We start from the raw sequence: 19,521 nt of genomic DNA, 5'->3' as shown, positions 1-19,521 counted from the left end.
GATAAGGTTATGAAGGTGGATAACCAAAACTTTTCAAGCTCTTCCCCTTGACAATTCCCTAGCAGCAGAATTGTTTTTCCCTTTTTAAAATTGAATCACCGTGAGGTACAGTTACAAAGCGTTCATGTTTGAGTTTCAGTCATACAATATTCAAATACCCATCCCTCCAACAGTGCACATTTTCTACCACCAATATCCCAAGTATTCCCCCATCCCACCCCTCCCTCTACCTCTATGGCAGACAATTTTCCCCATACTCTCTCTACTTTTGGGCACTATGATTTGCAATACAGATACTGAGAAGCTATCACATTTGGTTCTTCATCTACTTTCAGCATACATCTTCTATCCCTCCAGCCATGACTTAGTGATTCCCTTCTCAATTCCAGCTGCCTTCTCCCCCAGCTCATGAGGCAGGCTACCAACCATGGAGCAATCTTCCTGGCCCTGTCTCTACTGTCCTTAGGTGTCAGTCTCTTATTATGTTATTTTATATTCCACAAATGAGTAGCAACAGACTCTTATCTAGATATCAGACCCCGTGTGTATGGGGGGGGGCTATAAACCTATAAAACCAACTCTGCAAAGGCAAGTCGGGCACCTCAATATTCTAGGGGTTTGACCCACATATTCACCTCAGATATATTCGCTCATCCCTCTACCCCTTGGAGAAGCACATGTTCCTCTTTTCTCCCCGCCACCCCACATTTTCTAAATAAAATTTCTTTATTTTGCTACTTATCTTCTCCTGAAATTCTTTGTGGCAAGCAAGGCAACAGACCTGTATAGTCTGGGTAAGAATTTAGAACTGACTTTTCTTTTCTGAAAAGAGCAGTTCCTTACTCCAGCCTGGGTTTCATGACTCCTCAAGAAATCAGGTGGCAGGGATCATTTCGAGAAGTGAAACCTACGTGTGGCTTGATGACTGCCTTCTGGGCTTAAAACATGAGATCTATACCATGCAGGTGCTCATTGCACACTCTTAGCAGTCCTAGATTTCCCAAGCATTTTCCTATGTGACCATAGCAGTTAGAGAATAAGTGGTAGACTCCCTTTAGAGGCTACAAATCCGTCTTCTACCCAATTCACATAAATCACCTGCAACAGTTATGCTAAGTTCCCAGGGATGAGCAAGGTTGCTTTTAGCTCAAAAGTTAAAAAAAAAAGAGCAGCCATTTTTTCCATAGAATTGGGACCATTAAGAATAAAATTACTTGCCAGAGGACATTTTGCTTTGTAATTTGATAGTCTACACCTCCTATGTAATTCGGCCACAACAGGTTTTAAATTAGAAAAGGGGCAGTCATGTGGATGCCAGTCCAAACAGAAAAAGTGGTTTATGTGGCTCTTTCCATTTCCATGAATATATTAAACTTTAGCTTATATTTACCCATGAAGCAACAAATTCAGAATTTGGCTAGGTACAAAAGATAGTAATTTCAGGTTTTACTGTCATAAAGAAAATAACAAATAGTGCCTTCAATTGTTGATAAGAAAGCATTTATTTGGATCTCTACTCTAGGAGAAATTTGGTTAATTTAAGCTTTGCCTTTCCAGAAAAAGTGATAAATTTATTTCATATGTTTACAAGAAAAGCAAGAATTGTAAAATCTGTGTTTGAATAAAAGTTACTTTTTTGTTTCTGCTCTGATAAGAGAAATAACTTCTAAAAGTAAAACTTTTTAAGTACTTCCCTAGACTATGACTAGCATCTGCTAGCTATACCTAGTGGTTATTTCAGATGATGGTAAATAAGCCTCAAGCCCCACCTTGGGTGTAGTCTCTAAGACTGGAGATATAAGTTGTAGTCTTCAGGTTCCAAATAGAATAGTTTCTTGAGGCCCCAGGTACAGGGGAAGAGTTTAAAATTTTACGCATCACTGGTTTCCAGTCACTCACCAAGAAAGTGTCCACAGACGTGTGGATGCTTAGTTCTAAACTAGGTTTAGATCTTTCAGAAAATGAACAGCTTTTGGTTCTGTGTTTCATAAAAGTGGAGACAAATTTCAAGAGAAAATTTCTCCTTCTAATTTCAGGTTTGCAGCTGCTTTCAGGCCCAAGATATTTTGTTGTTGTTGTTGGGGGAAACACCCTGAGTTCTTCGAGGGTTACTCCTGGCTCTCAGGGATTACTCCTGGAGGTGCTGAGGGACCATTTCTGGGAATCAAACCTAGGCCAGCCACATGCAAGATAAATAGCTTACCCACATTACTATTTCGCAGGCCTGCAAATCAGTTTCCAAACCCACCCTATACTCAGTTGCTAGGGATGGAGAGAAGTACAGTTTTCAAGCTCTTAGAATGGTTTCAGCTCTGTGCCCTGTAGGAGTAGAAGCAGAACCTCTAAGAGAAAGTTGCCAGAAGGGGAATTTTTACTGACCTCATCTCAAAAATGTGTTCTTGAGAGTGTTGCTTTGGAATCTTCCTTCCATGGAGGTGTCATCTAAGAGGGGTAATTCGGCCCTTAACTTTACGGTTTCTTCTATTCTGAAAAGCAAAAAACTTTAGGCTCCAAATGCAACAGGCAAAGGGATGTTCTAGTCACAGTCCCTCATACTCCAGGCTGTCAAGACCTTTCACAATTATGTGTATTTCTTGGCATACTAGGAAGCAGGCAGTTTCTTCGCTTTGCCTCCAGGAGGAAATTCCAGACCATGTTAAAAACAGTGAGGATATTATGGTCAAAAAATAACTCTTATTACTTACCAGTATCAAAGCACCCATTTACAAAGCTTTTATTGATATGAATAGGGTATGACACATATATCCAAGCTGATTTTGAAGCTACACCAAAGAAAGATAACACCCATGCAAGCATCATATTGCAAGCATCGATGAAAGCATTGCCAGCATCAATGAAAGTGGAACTCTTTGGAGAGAAATAGTTATGAAGAAGCAATAAAGTACAGAACAGTGATAAGAAGGAAATACAGGATCAAGAAAGTAGTCAGAAGGAAGTACTTCCATCTAAATCATCTAAGGTAACTGAAGAACTGTCACACACAGTCCTTTCTCCCAACCAGAGCACAGAGAACTTCAGAAGACATTTGGACAAAGGATTTCAAAGTTTTAAGGTGTCAGGTTACAAAAGAAAATTAATGCTCAAAATTCTGGAAGGCAGCTATGCTCACCACTATACCACCAACACCGCCAATGCTCAAAATTCTGAAAATAAAAGTCTGCACTATTTGAAAAGTTTTAAAAATAGATCTATTATATCAATAAGAAATGTATCTTGTGATAAAATAGTCATACTAATTTCACAGCAGCTTATTTTAATCATAAGTGCTAATTTTAGTGGAAAAAAGAATCAGGAATTGAGTATTATAGTCAGAATATTTTATTAATTCAAAGTCATCCTCACACTTTGTTTTATGATAAAGAAGCTGCATCACAATTATTTTTGTAAAAACATTATTTAAGCATTTTTTTCTTTTTTTATTTATTTTTAATTTTTTTATTTTTTTGCTTTTTTTTTTGGTCACACCTGGCTCTGCACAGGGGTTACTCCTGGTTCTGCACTCAGGAATTATCCCTGGTGGTGCTCAGGGGACCATATGGGATGCTGGGAATTGAACCCGGGTTGGCCGCATGCAAGGCAAATGCCCTACCCGCTGTGCTATCACTCCAGCCCCTTAAGCATTGTTTTTTCAATACAATTTTTTGTGACTTATAGAAGACAGTTACAAAACAGTAGACATTTCAATTGACTGAAATTATATTGAATTAATTGCTTTTCTATACACAAAGTGAATGTTTATTTAAGCATTAATAAACAGCTAATGTTTACTTAAGTCTCCTGGATATTTCTTTAACAGTGTACTAGAACATAAAAACAGAAATTGTTAACTTTATGCTTAAATATGGTAACTGAAAGTATATTTGTATAAAAGATACTAAAGAGAATTTTGAAATTAGAAAAACCAAATTCTGAATGGTTGTTTGATTTTTTTTATAAAACACCACTGATATCTCTTGGTTCAAAACAGTCAGCAATATAAAATACAAACACCAAAGTAGAATGTGAAAGTCTTTTTTTGAGAGGTGGGGCCATACCTGGCAGTGTTCAGAAATCACTCTTGGCTACGCTGGGGATTATGCAGTGCTAGGGATTAAATTTATCAGCAGCATCCAATGGAAGCATCCTGCCCCTTTACTTTCTTTTTAATGTAGTATGTGAAAAGCCTTTTTTTTCCTTTCTTGCTCCTTTTGGTTATAATATAACTCAATTTCAGTGAACTTCCTATGACTTACCCAAACACCAAATTCACTTTGTATCCACTTATATGTTCAGCAAATCCTTATTCTTCAAAACTGGTTCAAAATTTACTTACATTTAAATGTATTCCGCAGGATGATCTCCCCATTTCCACATCAATCTTGCATATTTGTTCCATCACGTTTGTGTTAAAAATACCTGTTTATAAATATCTTCCACTAAACTGTCAGCTTTTTTTCTTTAGCGCTTAGACACATTAGCATTTCCTCAATAAAAGTGTGGTGAATGCAAGAATTGAAAAGAAAAAGTTTGTCATTAAAAAATGTGGAGTTATGCAAACTCAAATTCAAATGCTTTTAATATCCAACTTAAAATTTGCTGCTTGTAATTGTCAATAATGGGATTAGATGGCAAAAAAATATGCTGAAAAGTTCAATATCAGAAGAAAAATAAATCCTGCAAAGGGAAAATGTGTCCCTTAAAGGGGAACATATGAATCTCCAGGAGTTGAACACCAAATCCAGTTTTCTTTATTCATTTAAACCTATACATGGCATTCCAGGCTCTTCTAGGCCTGGCTCCATCCTGTATCTTATATTTTAGTCTCCACCAATCGTTTAAATGTGTAAGAATACTGTTCAGTAAACAGAATTCAATTTCTCATAAAATATTTCTTCTTAACATTACTTTTAGGATTTTCTGCTTCTGCTCAAAATGTACAGCTGCCACTTTCCCCATTCAATGTTCTGTGATTTCCCACCTAGACTTATGATCCAATGATCCACCTTTTTTTTTATTTATTTATTTATTTATTTATTTATTTATTTATTTATTTATTTATTTATTTATTTATTTTTTGCTTTTTGGGTCACACCCAGCGATTCTCAGGGGTTACTCCTGGCTTTGCACTCAGGAATTACTCCTGGCGGTGCTTGGGGGACCATATGGGATGCCGGGGATCGAACCCGGGTCAAACCCGGGTCGGCCGCGTGCAAGGCGAACGCCCTACCCGCTGTGCTATCGCTCCGGCCCAAGATCCACCTTTTTTATTTTTTATTTTTAAAATTTTTTATTTTTTTAATTTTTTTATTTTATTTATTTTTTTTAGCTTTTTGGGTCACACCCGGCGATGCACAGGGGTTACTCCTGGCTCATGCACTCAGGAACTACTCCTGGTGGTGCTGGGGAGACCATATGGGATGCCGGGGATCGAACCTAGGTCGGCCGCGTGCAAGGCAAACGCCCTACCCGCTGTGCTATCGCTCCGGCCCCTAAAAGCATTCTTTTAATTTGTTTTTTTGTTTGTTTGTTTTGTTTTGGGGGCATACCTGACAGTGCTCAGGGATTACTCCTGGCTCTGCTCTCAAGGATCACTCCTGGCATGCTCTTAGGATTGTCTAGTATGCTGAAATGAACCCAGGTTGACGGCATGCAGGGCAAACACCCTACCAGCTGTACTATTCTCCACCTCTTAAAACCATTATTGAAGTAATAGTTATATAGTAGGTTTGACAACTACCAGTCAGGAATTAATGAAATCGATCAGGACATGAGTAGGCACAGTAAGGGCACAGTGTTCCAGAAAGGTATCAATAGTAGTTCAAAGGTCAAAGAGGGAGGTCATCACATCCGGTTGACTCATGCTCTGTTGGATGCTCTCCCTACGAGCAGAGGCTAAGGCACGAGTCTCTTCCTGAAAACGGCGGTGTCCCTCCTCAGTAAGTCTCCAAAGTCTAGGCCTTGGCTTTGTGTTAGTCTCATCCTCAAGGCTGATTGGGGACTTCTCAAAGCTACCCAGGAAGCAGAGGTTGTGTCGGACAGTGTTTTTCCAGCCTTGTGGAGCTGTCCAGAAAAAGGGGAAATGTTCTTGGGTGAAACTGTAGATTTGTTGCACATTGAGACCACAAGGAGGACTGTTTCTTAATGCTAGGGAAATTAGATGACTGTAATTGAGGGGTGGACGGGGCCAGAGCTTCTGTTCCTGGCCATTATCTTGCCGTAACTTTTGGATCTGTAAGCCTTTCCCTTTCTTAGTTGGTGGGAGAGTCACAGAGTACTCGTTGTCTTGTTCTTCAGTTTCCTTTTCTGTGAACTTCCAGTTGCTGGGAGAAGTGAAATTTTGCTGTTGAGGAAATTGTTCACTGGAGCAAGATGGAAGGGACTGAATTACTATGGTCTCTAAGCAATTAGATTTCTTTGGGAGTGGTCGAGTGGACGAAGGTATTCTTGTCAGATCCTTTTCCTTATTAGGCTTTGGGACTTCTTGGCTGCCAACGGAGCACACAACACTGGGATTTACCCACATCCATAAGTTTGGTTCAGAGTCAGGACCATCATTGTCAATATTAGTTTTTTTCCCTTGGGTCACCTTTGGGGGCTCCATTACCCGGAGTTTGTATTTGACAAGGTTTTGCTCAGTTAAGGGGTATTGGTCTGAGGTGCAGGGCAGAAATAATTCATTTCCCATATCCCAGTCCAGCATCCCTGGAACATTTCCATGTAATGTGTACCAGAACTCCGGATCTTTTAGTTTTAGGTCCATCTTTAGTGGAGAAATAGGTGAAATGAGACTTCAAAAAGACAGAGATTTCTTAAGCACTTCTCAAAACTCTTGCAGGAGCATCATCTAGGTAGCTGATGAGGTGGCCTATTAAGAAATATTAGGAAAAAAGAAATATTAGGAAAATAGTTACCAATAATTCATAGATTAGTGGGAAGTACTGCTAATTGTAGATAACTAGTGCCTCAGAGATAAGTCTCTAGGTAGAGCAACCTAATTTATGGAACAGAGCTCAAATCTGAGAAGTCACTAAAAAAGAGTTTTCTGCAGGAAAAGTGTTCAAGGTGAAATGTCTCAGCTTTTATTGAAAGTAGAGTATTCCCTTATTAGAACTTTAAAATTTTGAATTGTGCATAAAAGAAAGCAACTTGCATAGCATGTAATTGTATGGCATATATTTAAAGTCTTTCTGGCTTCCTTTAATGAAGATATAAAAACATGGAGAGATCATGTTATATTTCTGAATTATCTTTTAATGGTTTAAAATTATTTAACTTATTATTTAGCTTATAAAGTACCTTTTGTCGAGTGAACCTCAGATTGTTGGCTGTAACTGATTCTATTGGCAGTCCTGTAAGAGAGCATAGTGGGTGTTATTAACCCAGTGTTATGCATAAAAGAACTGAGAGAAATACAGAACATTTATGACCACATCTAAAATAAGTTGAAGAATTAGACCATAGCTTTTGTCTTCCTAACCTTCAATTCATACTCACTGCCTCTTAGGCAACTTCAGTGTATTGTATAAAGAAGATAGCAATATTTGTAATCAAAATCTCAGAATAAAATGGTGACTCTTAGATTGTGATCATTGCTTCCTTTTTCTCCCTGGTAATCACCAGAGTTTTCATTGAGTCTATGCATTAGCTTTATTGTTTCTTGGCAGTTTTCAAAATTAATTTTTTCAACCCATGTGTTATGATTAAAACTAGTTTAATCTGTAAATGATTATTAGTCCATAATAATACCTAAACATTTTCTTTTGTTTTTATGTCACTCCTGGCGCTATGCTCAGGGATCACTCGGGTCGGGGAGAGGGTGTCAGAGGATCACAATGGTGCCAGGGATCAAACTCGGGTCAACTGTGTTCAGGGGAGTGCATGACTAGCTTTACTATTTCTCCAAGCTCAACACCTGAACATTTTTTTCAAAATTTTTTAAAGAACTGTGATTTATACATTTATTGATGGTTGAGTTTTAGGCATACAATATTTTAACACCAATCTTACCACCAGTGTTAACTTCTCTCCACAAGTGTTCCCATGCTTAATCTAACTCCTCTGCTGCCTCTCACCTTGACATACACATTATAAAGTTCAGTGGTTGCAGCTTAGCTCTCATATTTTTAGTTTTGTTGGCTCTGTGCTTAGGATATATAGTTATACTACTCTCCCACGTTACTAAATCCTAAACATTTTAAAAGATATTGTAATAGAAAACCAGGAGAAACTATAGAATATTTAGGCCTTGCTGTTTTTACACATGAAATGTTAAATGTGGTTGTGTATTTCTTCATTTTAATTTATGCTTATTTATAAAATATATCTATATACTTGTATCTGGGCTGGAGCGATAGCACAGCAGGTAAGCTGTTTGCCTTGCAAACGGCCGACCTGGATTCAGTTCCTCCGTCCCTCTTGGAGAGCCCGGCAAGCTACTGAGAGTATTCCGCCTGCACGTCAGAGCCTGGCAAGCTACCCCTGGCGTATTTGACATGCCAAAAACAGTAACAAGTCTCACAATGGAGACGTTACTGGTGCCTGCTCGAGCAAATCGATGAACAACAGGACGGCAGTGCTACATACTTGTATCTAGAGGAAGGTAAGCAGGAAATAATACACGACAAAAAATTAGTAAATCAAATGTGGTTCCAGAAGGCAGGTACCATACCAGCGTGTACTCTATATGGTTCCGTAGATTCTTTGTGGTTTTCTTTGGGGGGGGTCACACCTGGCGATGCACAGGGGTTACTCCTGGCTCTGCACTCAGGAATTACTCCTGGCGGTGCTCAGGGGACCATATGGGATGCTGGGATTTGAACCCGGGTCGGCCACGTGCAAGGCAAACGCCCTACCCGCTATGCTATCACTCCAGCCCCGATTCTTTGTGTTTTTCAAGCTGCATGCCTTGATCCTGGGACTTTGTTAATCCATAACATGTACCTCTTTATAATTCATAGAGAGGATTAGGTAACCCATATATCCATAGATTATATCCTCTCAGAGAAAGTTTTTTGACAAATAGACCAGCAATCATGTGCAGCAAAATCTGGAAAAATATATTAGCACTAAGGGTCAAACATAAAAGTAGGTAGAAATAAGTCTAACAGGTATTATAAGATGAGTAAGAATATAAAGAAGAGAACTAACTACTTAGGAAGACTGACTCTTTCAATTCTAAGGAAACAAATCCTATAGAGAGGTCTACTAAATATAATAAATTCCAAATGATACATGGACCTTAATAGTCTGTCCTATAGAATAAATATATCATAAAAAGATAGAAAATAAATACTGTTATTAAAGACTAAAGATTATTTAATTTCCGTTAGAAATAAGTCATCAAAAATATAACTGTGTGACTAAGAATCAGAAGTAACATTAAATAATAAATAAAATACTTATTAAATTATTATTAAAAGTATGTCTGACAATGACTCATAGCTAAAATTATCTTGAATTCCTCATTTATGATGCCCTGAAGAAGCAAATGGTTGATAACACATATTCTGTTACCTCAGTCTTTTTAAGAGAGTATTCCTTTTTTTCCGCTCAGTTGGGTAAAATTATTGAAATCCTAGAAAAATGTAGAAATTGTAAAATTATTGAAATTCTGGGAAGATAAAACAAGAATAGCATTAGCCTAAGAAAGTAAAACTATAAAGGCAGAAATAAAGAGAAACTAAATTAATCTCATGGTGTTCATTTTTAGGAATAGACCTAAGTGTAGCATCATTAAAACATTTATAATTGTATATGTGTAGGTTTCATTTACTAAATTGAGTTTTATGAATTGTTTTTTTTTAAAAAATTTATTGAATCACCGTGAGATAGTTACAAGGTTTCAAGCTTGGGTTACAATCACACAATGATCAAACACCCATCCCTCCACCAGTGCACATTCCCCACCAACAATATCCCCGGTATGCCACCCCCTTTCCCACCCTCCCCCTGCCTCCATGGCAGACAATATTCCCCATACTCTCTCTCTACATTGGGGCATTATGACTTGCAACACAGACACTGAGAGGGCATCATATTTGTTCCATTATCTACTTTCGGCACACATCTCCCTTCCCGACTGATTCTTCCAGCCATCATTTTCTTAGTGATCCCATCTCTATTCCATCTGCTTTCTCCCCTCCACTCATGAAGCAGGATTCCAGCTATGGGGCAATCCTCCTGGCCCTTGTATCTACTGCCCTTGGGTGTCAGCCTCATGTGATGTTATTCCATACTCCACAAATGAGTGCAGTCTTCTATGTCTGTCCCTCTCTTTCTGATGCATTTCACTTAGCATGAGACTCTCCATGTCTATCAATTTATAAGCAAATTTCATGACTTTATCTCTCCTAACATCTGTATAGTATTCCATTGTGTAGATGTACCAGAGTTTCTTTAACCAGTCATCTGTTTTAGGGCACTCGGGTTGTTTCCAGATTTTGTCTATTGTGAACAGTGCTGCAATGAACATATAGGTACAGATGTCATTTCTACTGTACTTTTTTGCATTCTCGGGAAATATTCCCAGAAGTGGTAATTGCGGGGTCATACGGAAGCTCAATTTTTAGGTTTTTTTTTGGCCAACAGCCATGTTATATTTATATATATTTTTAATTAGGAAATTTATATCACTATTTAGTCAACAAAAAATTAGTTTTAAAGTTTTATGGCTACTTGAATTCAACAAAATTGAGCAATAAACTAAGGACAAATAATATTAACTATTTCTCTCAATATAAAACTTAAAAAACAAAAGAATATATGAAAAATTTTTACTATTATTTTCATTATTTCTCTCTTTAGCAATCAGATTAAATGTTCAAGTTTCTAGAAATCTCACTATTCATACTTGTATCTAAAACTATAAATTTCAGTTTTGAATATTTTAAATTTGAAATAGCTAGGCTTGTACATGTATTGATAGGCAACTGCCCTACAATCTTCACTATAGCTCCATCATTGGTAAGGTATATATCCTCAATTAAATTATAATACATATAGATTTCTAGTATCTTTTGACACTTAAAAAGTTTCATAAATAAAAGATTGGGGGCTAGAGAGATAGTAGAGCGGGTAGGGTTCTTGCCTTGCACCTGGCCTACCTGAATTCAACCCCCAGCTCTAATATGATTCTCCAAGCAGTGCCAGGAGTAATTTCTGAGTGCAGAGCCAAGAGTTACCCCTGAGCATCGCTGGGTGTGACCCCAAAGCAAAAAAAATTATTAACGCTATTGTAAAGGGAATATACTTATTAAATATGCATATAACAAATGGAAATCATATTGGACTCAAAAGAGAATTTTTAATTACTATGCATCAAATTCACATTTAACTTAGAAATCTTGAGATTCAATGTTAACACCTACTTTGGCAGCTGACGTCTGAGCTAAGAAAAAAGAACGCAGCTTAACAAAATTAAAAGTATTAAAGGATGTAAGTTCTCCAAGAGTCTAAACTTATTGGGGCAAAGCACTTATTTACAGCTTTTAAGGTATTCTGAGTTGATCTGAAAGTCAATAACCCCTACTCATTGCCACTTACTGTGTCTTTCATCCTCTAGAATTCGACCTGAGATGCTGGGCAATGGAAGAAAATTTTCTGAAAGACAAAATAAAACAGAAAAACAAATACAATCATGTTGAAATGGCTACATTTTGAGATAAAGTTCATAAAATTTAATGCAAAATTAAAAACCTGTTCTTAAAATAAATATTGAATGATTTTCCAGGAATATCCAGATTACAAAGAGACTAGACTCAGGATCTAGAGAACATTTCACACAATCTCAATTACTTTTTGTTTTCAAAAAGACAAATCACATTAACATACATATATCAATTGTATATTGTAGACATTTAATATGGCACAGAGATGTCACACACTTTAGTGACCCTCTCTCTTTTACTACATATATACAAAGAATAATTAGAAAAATTACAAAGAAAGGCAGACCATAGAAGACAGTTAAGTTTAAAGTTTATCAAAACACAAAGAAAATATGGGCCAGAAATTAAAAAAGTGAGTGAAAACAAAATAATTGTCTTGCTGCTCTCTAGATTGTCAAGGAGGAACTCAAAATAAGAAATTTTATTTCTTTGGGAAAAGTAGACCAAAGGTCAGTTATGAAAAGAAGTGGAAAATCATTACTGTCAAACCAGGATAAACCATATATGTTTGAGAAAGTTGGTAGTTCGGCTGGAGCCATAGTACAGTGGGTAAGGCCTTGCATGCAGCATATCTGGGTTCCGTCCCTGGCACCATAAAACTTTGTAAATAATGGTGTTACAATAAATATAAAGAAAAATAAATAAGCAGCACACCAGAGAGCTATGGGATAAGTTCAAGAGGAGTGATGTCAGATTCATTTTGTAGCCCCTGAAGTTCTCCATGTAGTTTATGGATTCTGGTCTAATCTTCAGTTCTTTAATTAATTTTGAATTAAGTTTCGGTATATGGTATGAAATACATGTATTCTTTCTTTGTTTCTTTTACTCTTTTTAAAATAAAAAATTTTGCATGAATCACTGTGAGGTACAGTTACAAACTTACAAACTTTTGTGCTTACGTTTCAGTCATACAATAATCGAGTACCCATCCCTCCATCAGTGTCATGTCCATTCTCCATGAACAATGATACCAGTATCCCTCCCACACCCCACATCTTCCCCCCCACCCCACCCTATGCTCTCTCTCTCCTTTTGGGTGTTTTAGTTTGCAATATAGGTATTGAGTGGCCATCATTTTTGGTCTATAGTCTACTTTCAGCTCTCATCTCCCATCCAGAGTGGGCCCTCCAAGCACCCTTTACTTGGTCGTCCCTTCTCTATCTGAGCTATATTTTCCCCAAGCATATGAGGCCAGCTTCTAAGCTGTGGAGCAATCCTCAAGATACACATCTCTACTATTCTTGGGTGTAATTCTCGAATTTTATTACTTTATATTCCGCAAATAAGTGCATTCTTTCTATGTCTGTCCCTCTCTTTCTGACTCATTTCACTTAACATGATACTCTCATGCTGATCCACTTATATGCAAATTTCATGTCTTCATCCTTTATAACAACTGCACAGTATTCCATTGTGTAGATATACCAAAGTTTCTTTAACTAGTCATCTGTTCTCGGGCACTATGGTATTTTCCAGATTCTGGCTATTGTTAACAGTGCTGCAATGAACATACAAGTGCAGATGTCATTTCTACTATACTTTTTTGCATCTCCAGGATATATTCCCAGAAGTGATATTGCTGGGTCAAATGGTAGCTCAATTTCTAATTTTTTGAGAAGCGTCAATATGGTTTTGCAAAAGGGTTGAACCAGTCAGCATTCCCACCAGCAGTGAAGGAGGGTCCCTTTCTCCCCACATCCATGCCAACAGTGGTTGCTTTTGTTCTTCTGGATATGGGCGAGTCTCTGTGGTGTGAGATGATATCTCGTTGTGTTTTGATCTGCATCTCCCTGATGATTAGTGATGAAGAGCATTTTTTCATGTGCCATTTGGCCATTCAGATTTCTTCTTTGAGAAAGTTTCTGTTCATTTCATCGCCCCATTTTCTGATGGGGTTGGATGTTTTCTTCTTGTAGAGTTCAACCAGTGCCTTGTATATCCTTGATATTAACCCTTTATCAATGGGTATTAGGTGGATATCCTTTCCCATTCTGTAGATTGTTTTTGTATTCTGGTCATGGTATCTTTTGAGGTGCAGAAGCTTCTTAGTTTAAGATAGTTCTATTTGTTTATCTAGGGGTTGGGAGTTTTATTCTTGTAGATTCCAACCAGTGCCTTGTATATCCTTGATATCAGCCCCTTATCTGATGGGTATTGGGTGAATATTCTTTCCCATTCTGTAGATTGTCTTTGTATTTTGGTCACTGTATCTTTTGCAGTGCAGAAGCTTCTTAGTTTAGTATAGTCCCATTTGTTTATCTCTGTTTCCACTTGGTTGGTCAGTGGTATGTCATCTTTGAAGATACCGTTAGCTTCAATGTCATGGAGGGTTTTACCGACCTTGTCTTCAATGTACCTTATGGTTTCTGGTCTGATGTTGAGGTCTTTAATCTATTTTGATCTGAGTTTTGTGCATGGTGTTAGGTAGCAGTCTAAGTCCATTTTTTGCATGTAGCTGTCCAGTTTTGTCAGCACCATTTATTAAAGAGGCCTTCCTTACTCTACTGCACATTTCCTGACCCCTTTGTTTCTTTTCCTTCCTTCCTTCCTTCCTTCCTTCCTTCCTTCCTTCCTTCCTTCCTTCCTTCCTTCCTTCCTTCCTTCCTTCCTTCCTTCCTTCCTTCCTTCCTTCTTTCTTTCTTTCTTTCTTTCTTTCTTTCTTTCTTTCTTTCTTTCTTTCTTTCTTTCTTTCTTTCTTTCTTTCTTTCTTTCCTTCTTTCTTTTTTCTTCTTGATCTAGTTTTCTGAATACTATTTAAGAGGTTTTCATTATTACACTTGATTCTTATAGCTTCTTTATCAAAGGTTAACTGTCCATAGATGTGAGAGTTTATTTCTGGGCTCTTGGTTTAAATTCATTGTTATGACAATCCATACTTAGTCTAGTGTTGTGTTGTTTTGATTATTATTGCTTTATAGCATAATTTGAGAGCTTGTTTGGAGGTTCTAGCAGGGGAGCGCTATTCATATACCCTCAAAAGAAGACCAGTCCGTCTCTATTTGGGGAAGGCCGTCCTCTTCGACCGAGCGCGCAGCTTCGGGAGGGACACCTATGGAGCGGTGAGGGAGGAAGGGGACACCCGCCTAGCCAGCCAGATCATCCGAATCAACCCTGGCAATCAATGGGTGACAGATGTCTCAGTCAGATCTCCCTCACATCCATGATAGTGATAGGATAATTTAAAATTTAAAATGTAATACCACTCAACATTTTTTCTCAGAATGAGTTTGGTGATTTGGGGAATTTTTCAGTTCCATACAAATTTAATTTTTGAATGTTCTAAGTCCTTGTATAATTAAAATTTTCTTTGGAAATTGTATAGACTCTGTTTAATACACCAGGGTGGGGATGGTCATTTTGACAACATTAATTCTTTTAACCCATAAATGGAGTATTTTTCTTTTTTTTCTTTTTTAATACTTTTTTGAATCACCATGAGATAGTTATAAGCTTTCATGTTTGGGTTACAATCTCACAATGATCAAACACCCATCCCTCCACCAGTGCACATGGGGACACCACCAATATTCCGGGTATACCCCTCTTTCCCACCCTTACCCTGCCTCTATGGCAGACAATATTCCCCATACTCTCTCTCTCTACTTTTGGGCATTATGGCTTGCCCACAGACACTGAGAAGTCATCATGTTTGGTCCATTATCTACTTTTGGCATGCATCTCCCATCCCAACTGGTTCCTCCAGCCATCATTTTCTTAGTGATCCCTTCTCTATAAATGGAGTATTTTTCTATGAAGAAAACATTCCTAAAATTAAACTAAATATGTAAACATGTCTGGATGTAGATGTATGATGTAAATATCCCTCCACAGTCCCACTGAAATCTCAACAGGAATGTGAGAATTTCTCTTCATCTGTACTCCTCATTTCATTTGAACTATTCAAGAAATTTAAGAATGAACAGAGGAATTGAACATGGCTGCTAATCCTTGCTTCCTTTTAACGTCTGAATACTTGGTTCTTACTGAAAAAGATTACAAGGTCTCTATGAAACAGGTAGAAAATATAGCATGTAGGCAATTACTGTAAATATTTAAAAGGTAAAGCTTAACATTCCAGCTCACTTTACACCCTCATGTGTTTACTTTTAGGATAAACAATATTCTAGGTCTCAGAAAAGCAAGACACTGTTGCATTAATTAGGTGGTTTCTAGATTACTGAAGGTCATGAACAAATAAAAGATGCTAAAATAACTGATTAGTCGCAAGCAAAAAATATATGCAGACTCCTTCATAACACCATGCACAAAAAACAAATCAAAATGTAACAAAGACTTTGATATCAGACCTGAATACATAAATTATGTTTAGTAAAATATAACTACTGAAGTTTGAGGTGTCTTCAATGATTCAATGCCACTGATGAAGCAAATGGGGGCAAAATAAATAAACATGAATACATCAAACTAAGATGCTTCTGCACTGCCAAAGGAATAAATAAGGACCAGAATAAAAAGATACAATACATACTGGGAGAGAACACTTGCCCACAGCTCATCATTTTTTTACTGTTTAATTTTTAGTATAATACCATGATCTATCTAGTTGTTCATAATAGAGTTGTTTCAGGCATTAAATGAGCCACCACCAATCACACCACCAGCTTGATGTCCACCCCATCGGTTTCCCACCCAGAACCTCAGTACGCCCCATGATAAAACACAAATTTACTTCATATTGCTTTTTACAAGAAAGGGCAAAAAGAATTATCAAAACTTAAATCAATAAAAATCAGTTTGTGATAATTTTTATATTTCATATCTGATAAAAGATTAGTGTCAAAGATATATACCCAAAGCTAGTATCTCACTTATCTGATAAAGTATTAGTATCCAAGAAAAGCACTCATATAACTTTACAAAGAAAAATCAACCAACTCCATTAAAAAGGGAAGGGGTAAGATGAACAGAGATTCCCTCAAAGATATACAGATGACCAAAGGTATATGAAAAAATCTTTGTATTATTAATTACCAGGTAAATGCATATCAAAACAAAAATGAGACATCATCTCATACCAGTTAGACTGGTACACATTAAAAAGAACAAAAACAGCATGTTGGTATAGATATGGGGTAAAGGAGGCAAATATTCACTTCCGATAAGTCCATTTGTGAAGATTTGGCGTCTTTACCATATTTTTCTTTCCTTTTTTATTTTTATCTTTGGCTTGTTGGGTCACATCCAGCCATGCTTAGGGGTTATCCCTAGTTCTACACTCAATTACTCTTGGCAGTGCTTGGGGAACCATATGGGATGACAGAGATCAAACCTGAATTGGATGCATACAATGAAAATGCCCTACCCTCTGTACTTTTGCTCCAGCCCCTTTACCATATTTTAAACATTAAAAATGTATTTCAGGCATGAGATTTACAATACTATCAGTGTTGTGGTTTTATGCATAGTGTTTCAATACCAAATCCTTCATCTTTAATTGAGTTCCTATAGCAATATGTGTTTCTCTGTCTGACTTTATTAATTTAAAATATTGACCTCAATGTCAATCTACGTTTTTACAAATTCATCACTTCTGTCTTTTTTTGCTTAATAATATTCCATTGGTGTATATATATATTTATATATGTACACATATATATCAGTGTATATAGGAATACAAATATTGTCCATTCATCTGTTCATAGACACTTTTAAGCTTTCATTGATATATTTCACAGTATTTTTGTAATTTGTTTAATACAGATTCTATGCAATTTTTCTATGTTTATTGACAAACATTTTATTTTATTTTCAATTTATTTTTTGGCGAGGTGAGAAACTTGGCCTGTCTGGACCCTGAGAGGGAAAAACGCAACCTAGCAGAGCCTAGAAGTCAAGGCCAGGGACCCAGTCCAGGTCCTCAGGCAGGGATGAAGGGCAGTAGTGCCCGGTGCCCAGAGAGGTTTGTTGGTACCACCAAACCAGAGGCGTGGGTCAGAAAAGGGAAACCTGGTGATGACGGCCCCCTAGACAGAGGGCAGGGATGGCAGCTACTGGACAAACATTTTAACTTCTTTGTAGCAATTGTAAATTAAACTGTCTTTATTTTGTGTTTAAAATGTTTATTAGTAAAAAGAAATTAAATTGATTTAAGAGTTTTATCTTATTTACTGTAACTCTGGTAGATTATCTCACTAACTGTAGTTTTTATATATTTTTTTGGATTTTCCTTGTGGAAAATAAATATATCTACATGAAGGAACTCTTTACTTTCTTCATTTCCAATTACTATGCAATTTATTTATTATTCTTGCATTATTGCTTTGAAATACTTAAAGCTTCCACTATTATATTGACTGGAAGTGGGAAGAATACATCTCTTTCTCTGATATCTGATCTTTGAATTGAAGTAGTCCATTTCCTTATTATATAATTACTGATATTCTATGACTTAAATCTGACATTTTATTAAGTTTTTTCTATTTTAATTATTTCTTTGTAATTTTTCTGTTTTAATTACATTTATGTGACTTTATTGTCTCTTAATTTTCATTTTTAGTTATGTACTTTTTCTATTCACCTATTTTTTAAAAGTTAGGCAGAATGGGCTACAAATTATTAGTGTAGGGTTTCATGCATCTATTTTATAACTTTGTTAGTGGTTTCTCTGAGTATTACATTATCTATCCTGATAACTGTCAAGTGGGTTCATTTAATTAGTTCAAATAAGATGTAGAAATCATTTTTTTTTTTGGTTTTTGGGTCACACCCGGCGATGCACAGGGGTTACTCCTGGCTTTACACTCAGGAATTACTCCCGGCGGTGCTCAGGGGACCATATGGGATGCTGGGAATCGAACCCGGGTCGGCCGCGTGCAAGGCAAACGCCCTACCCGCTGTGCTATTGCTCCAGCCCCAGAAATCATTTTTAACAGTACCATATTACATACATAAAAGCCACTACAAGTGTAGATTTCACACATTCTGTCCACCAAAACAAAAGATAATTTTGTGAGATGATATTTCTATTAATATTTTAATCATCACTGAGTATATTCAAATATGTAAAATAAACACATTGTACAACTCAAACTTTATACATGTTAAATGTCAATTATATTCCATTATAAAGAAAGAACAAGAGTAAAAATAAAGAGAAAACTTTGATCATTTTATGATTGAAGTCAATCATGAAAGCTTTATAACTATCTCATTGTGATTCAATAAATTTTTTTTAAAAAAGAGAAAACATAAGTAGGACTTCTTTTGTGTTTTCTTGTTTGTTTTAACTGAAGGAATATTTTTTTAAACAGAGAAGTATGAGCTGAAAGGGACTTAGAAACAGCAAGAGAAAACCAAGCCAGTGAATAAATCTGAATAAAATGAAAGAGCCCATGAGAATGGTGATGGATAATTCAAAATAATAAAATGGTAAGGAAATAAAATTGTGACATTCTCATCTATCTCTCTCTAAAACATCCTCAAATGCATCTCATAATTAAAGTGTAGAAATCTTACCACACTTTACATATCATTATTCTCTTCTGTTTATTTCTATAAAAGATATCACTTGTATCACTTGTCATCCTGTTGATCTTTGATTTGCTCGAGCGGGAGCCAGTAATGTCTCCATTCATCCCTGTCGCATGCTAGTGTAGCCCAATGATATCCTGCTCGCTCCAGTAACAGGAAGAGCCTCAGACCATTCATTCAGGGTTTTGACAAAGAAGTCTGACCATCTTGTGGGCGGCCACGTGGTCTATTGTCCTCCCGTGGAATCCAGTCGGTAACAGCTCTAGTCCAGCAGTTGTCTCTGAATTGCATTACGTGTCCGACCCATCTTATTTTTCATGCCTTGGCAAATGAGACAGCATCCCTGATTCTTGACCATCGACTG

General features: G+C 36.9%; 1 protein-coding gene across 1 annotated transcript in view; it reads right to left on the bottom strand.

Moving 5' to 3' along the window:
• Positions 1-2,726: 2,726 nt before the first annotated feature.
• The window catches only part of FOXR2 (forkhead box R2), a 109,629-nt gene continuing 92,834 nt past the window's right edge, over positions 2,727-19,521 (bottom strand). Inside the window, exons 3-6 of the mRNA XM_055121045.1 lie at positions 11,542-11,598; positions 9,514-9,574; positions 7,297-7,349; positions 2,727-6,865 (exon numbers count right to left, since the gene is read on the bottom strand). Coding sequence (XP_054977020.1) covers positions 5,819-6,760 — 942 coding nt within the window. The 5' untranslated portion in view covers positions 6,761-6,865; positions 7,297-7,349; positions 9,514-9,574; positions 11,542-11,598 and the 3' untranslated portion in view covers positions 2,727-5,818. The remainder of the gene's footprint in view (positions 6,866-7,296; positions 7,350-9,513; positions 9,575-11,541; positions 11,599-19,521) is intronic.

This window comes from Sorex araneus, chromosome X (genome assembly GCF_027595985.1).
Source record: "Sorex araneus isolate mSorAra2 chromosome X, mSorAra2.pri, whole genome shotgun sequence".
In the NCBI taxonomy this organism is placed as follows: domain Eukaryota; kingdom Metazoa; phylum Chordata; class Mammalia; order Eulipotyphla; family Soricidae; genus Sorex; species Sorex araneus.
The sequence above is the reverse complement of the archived record's forward strand: the minus strand, read 5'-3'. Positions and strand labels throughout refer to the sequence as shown.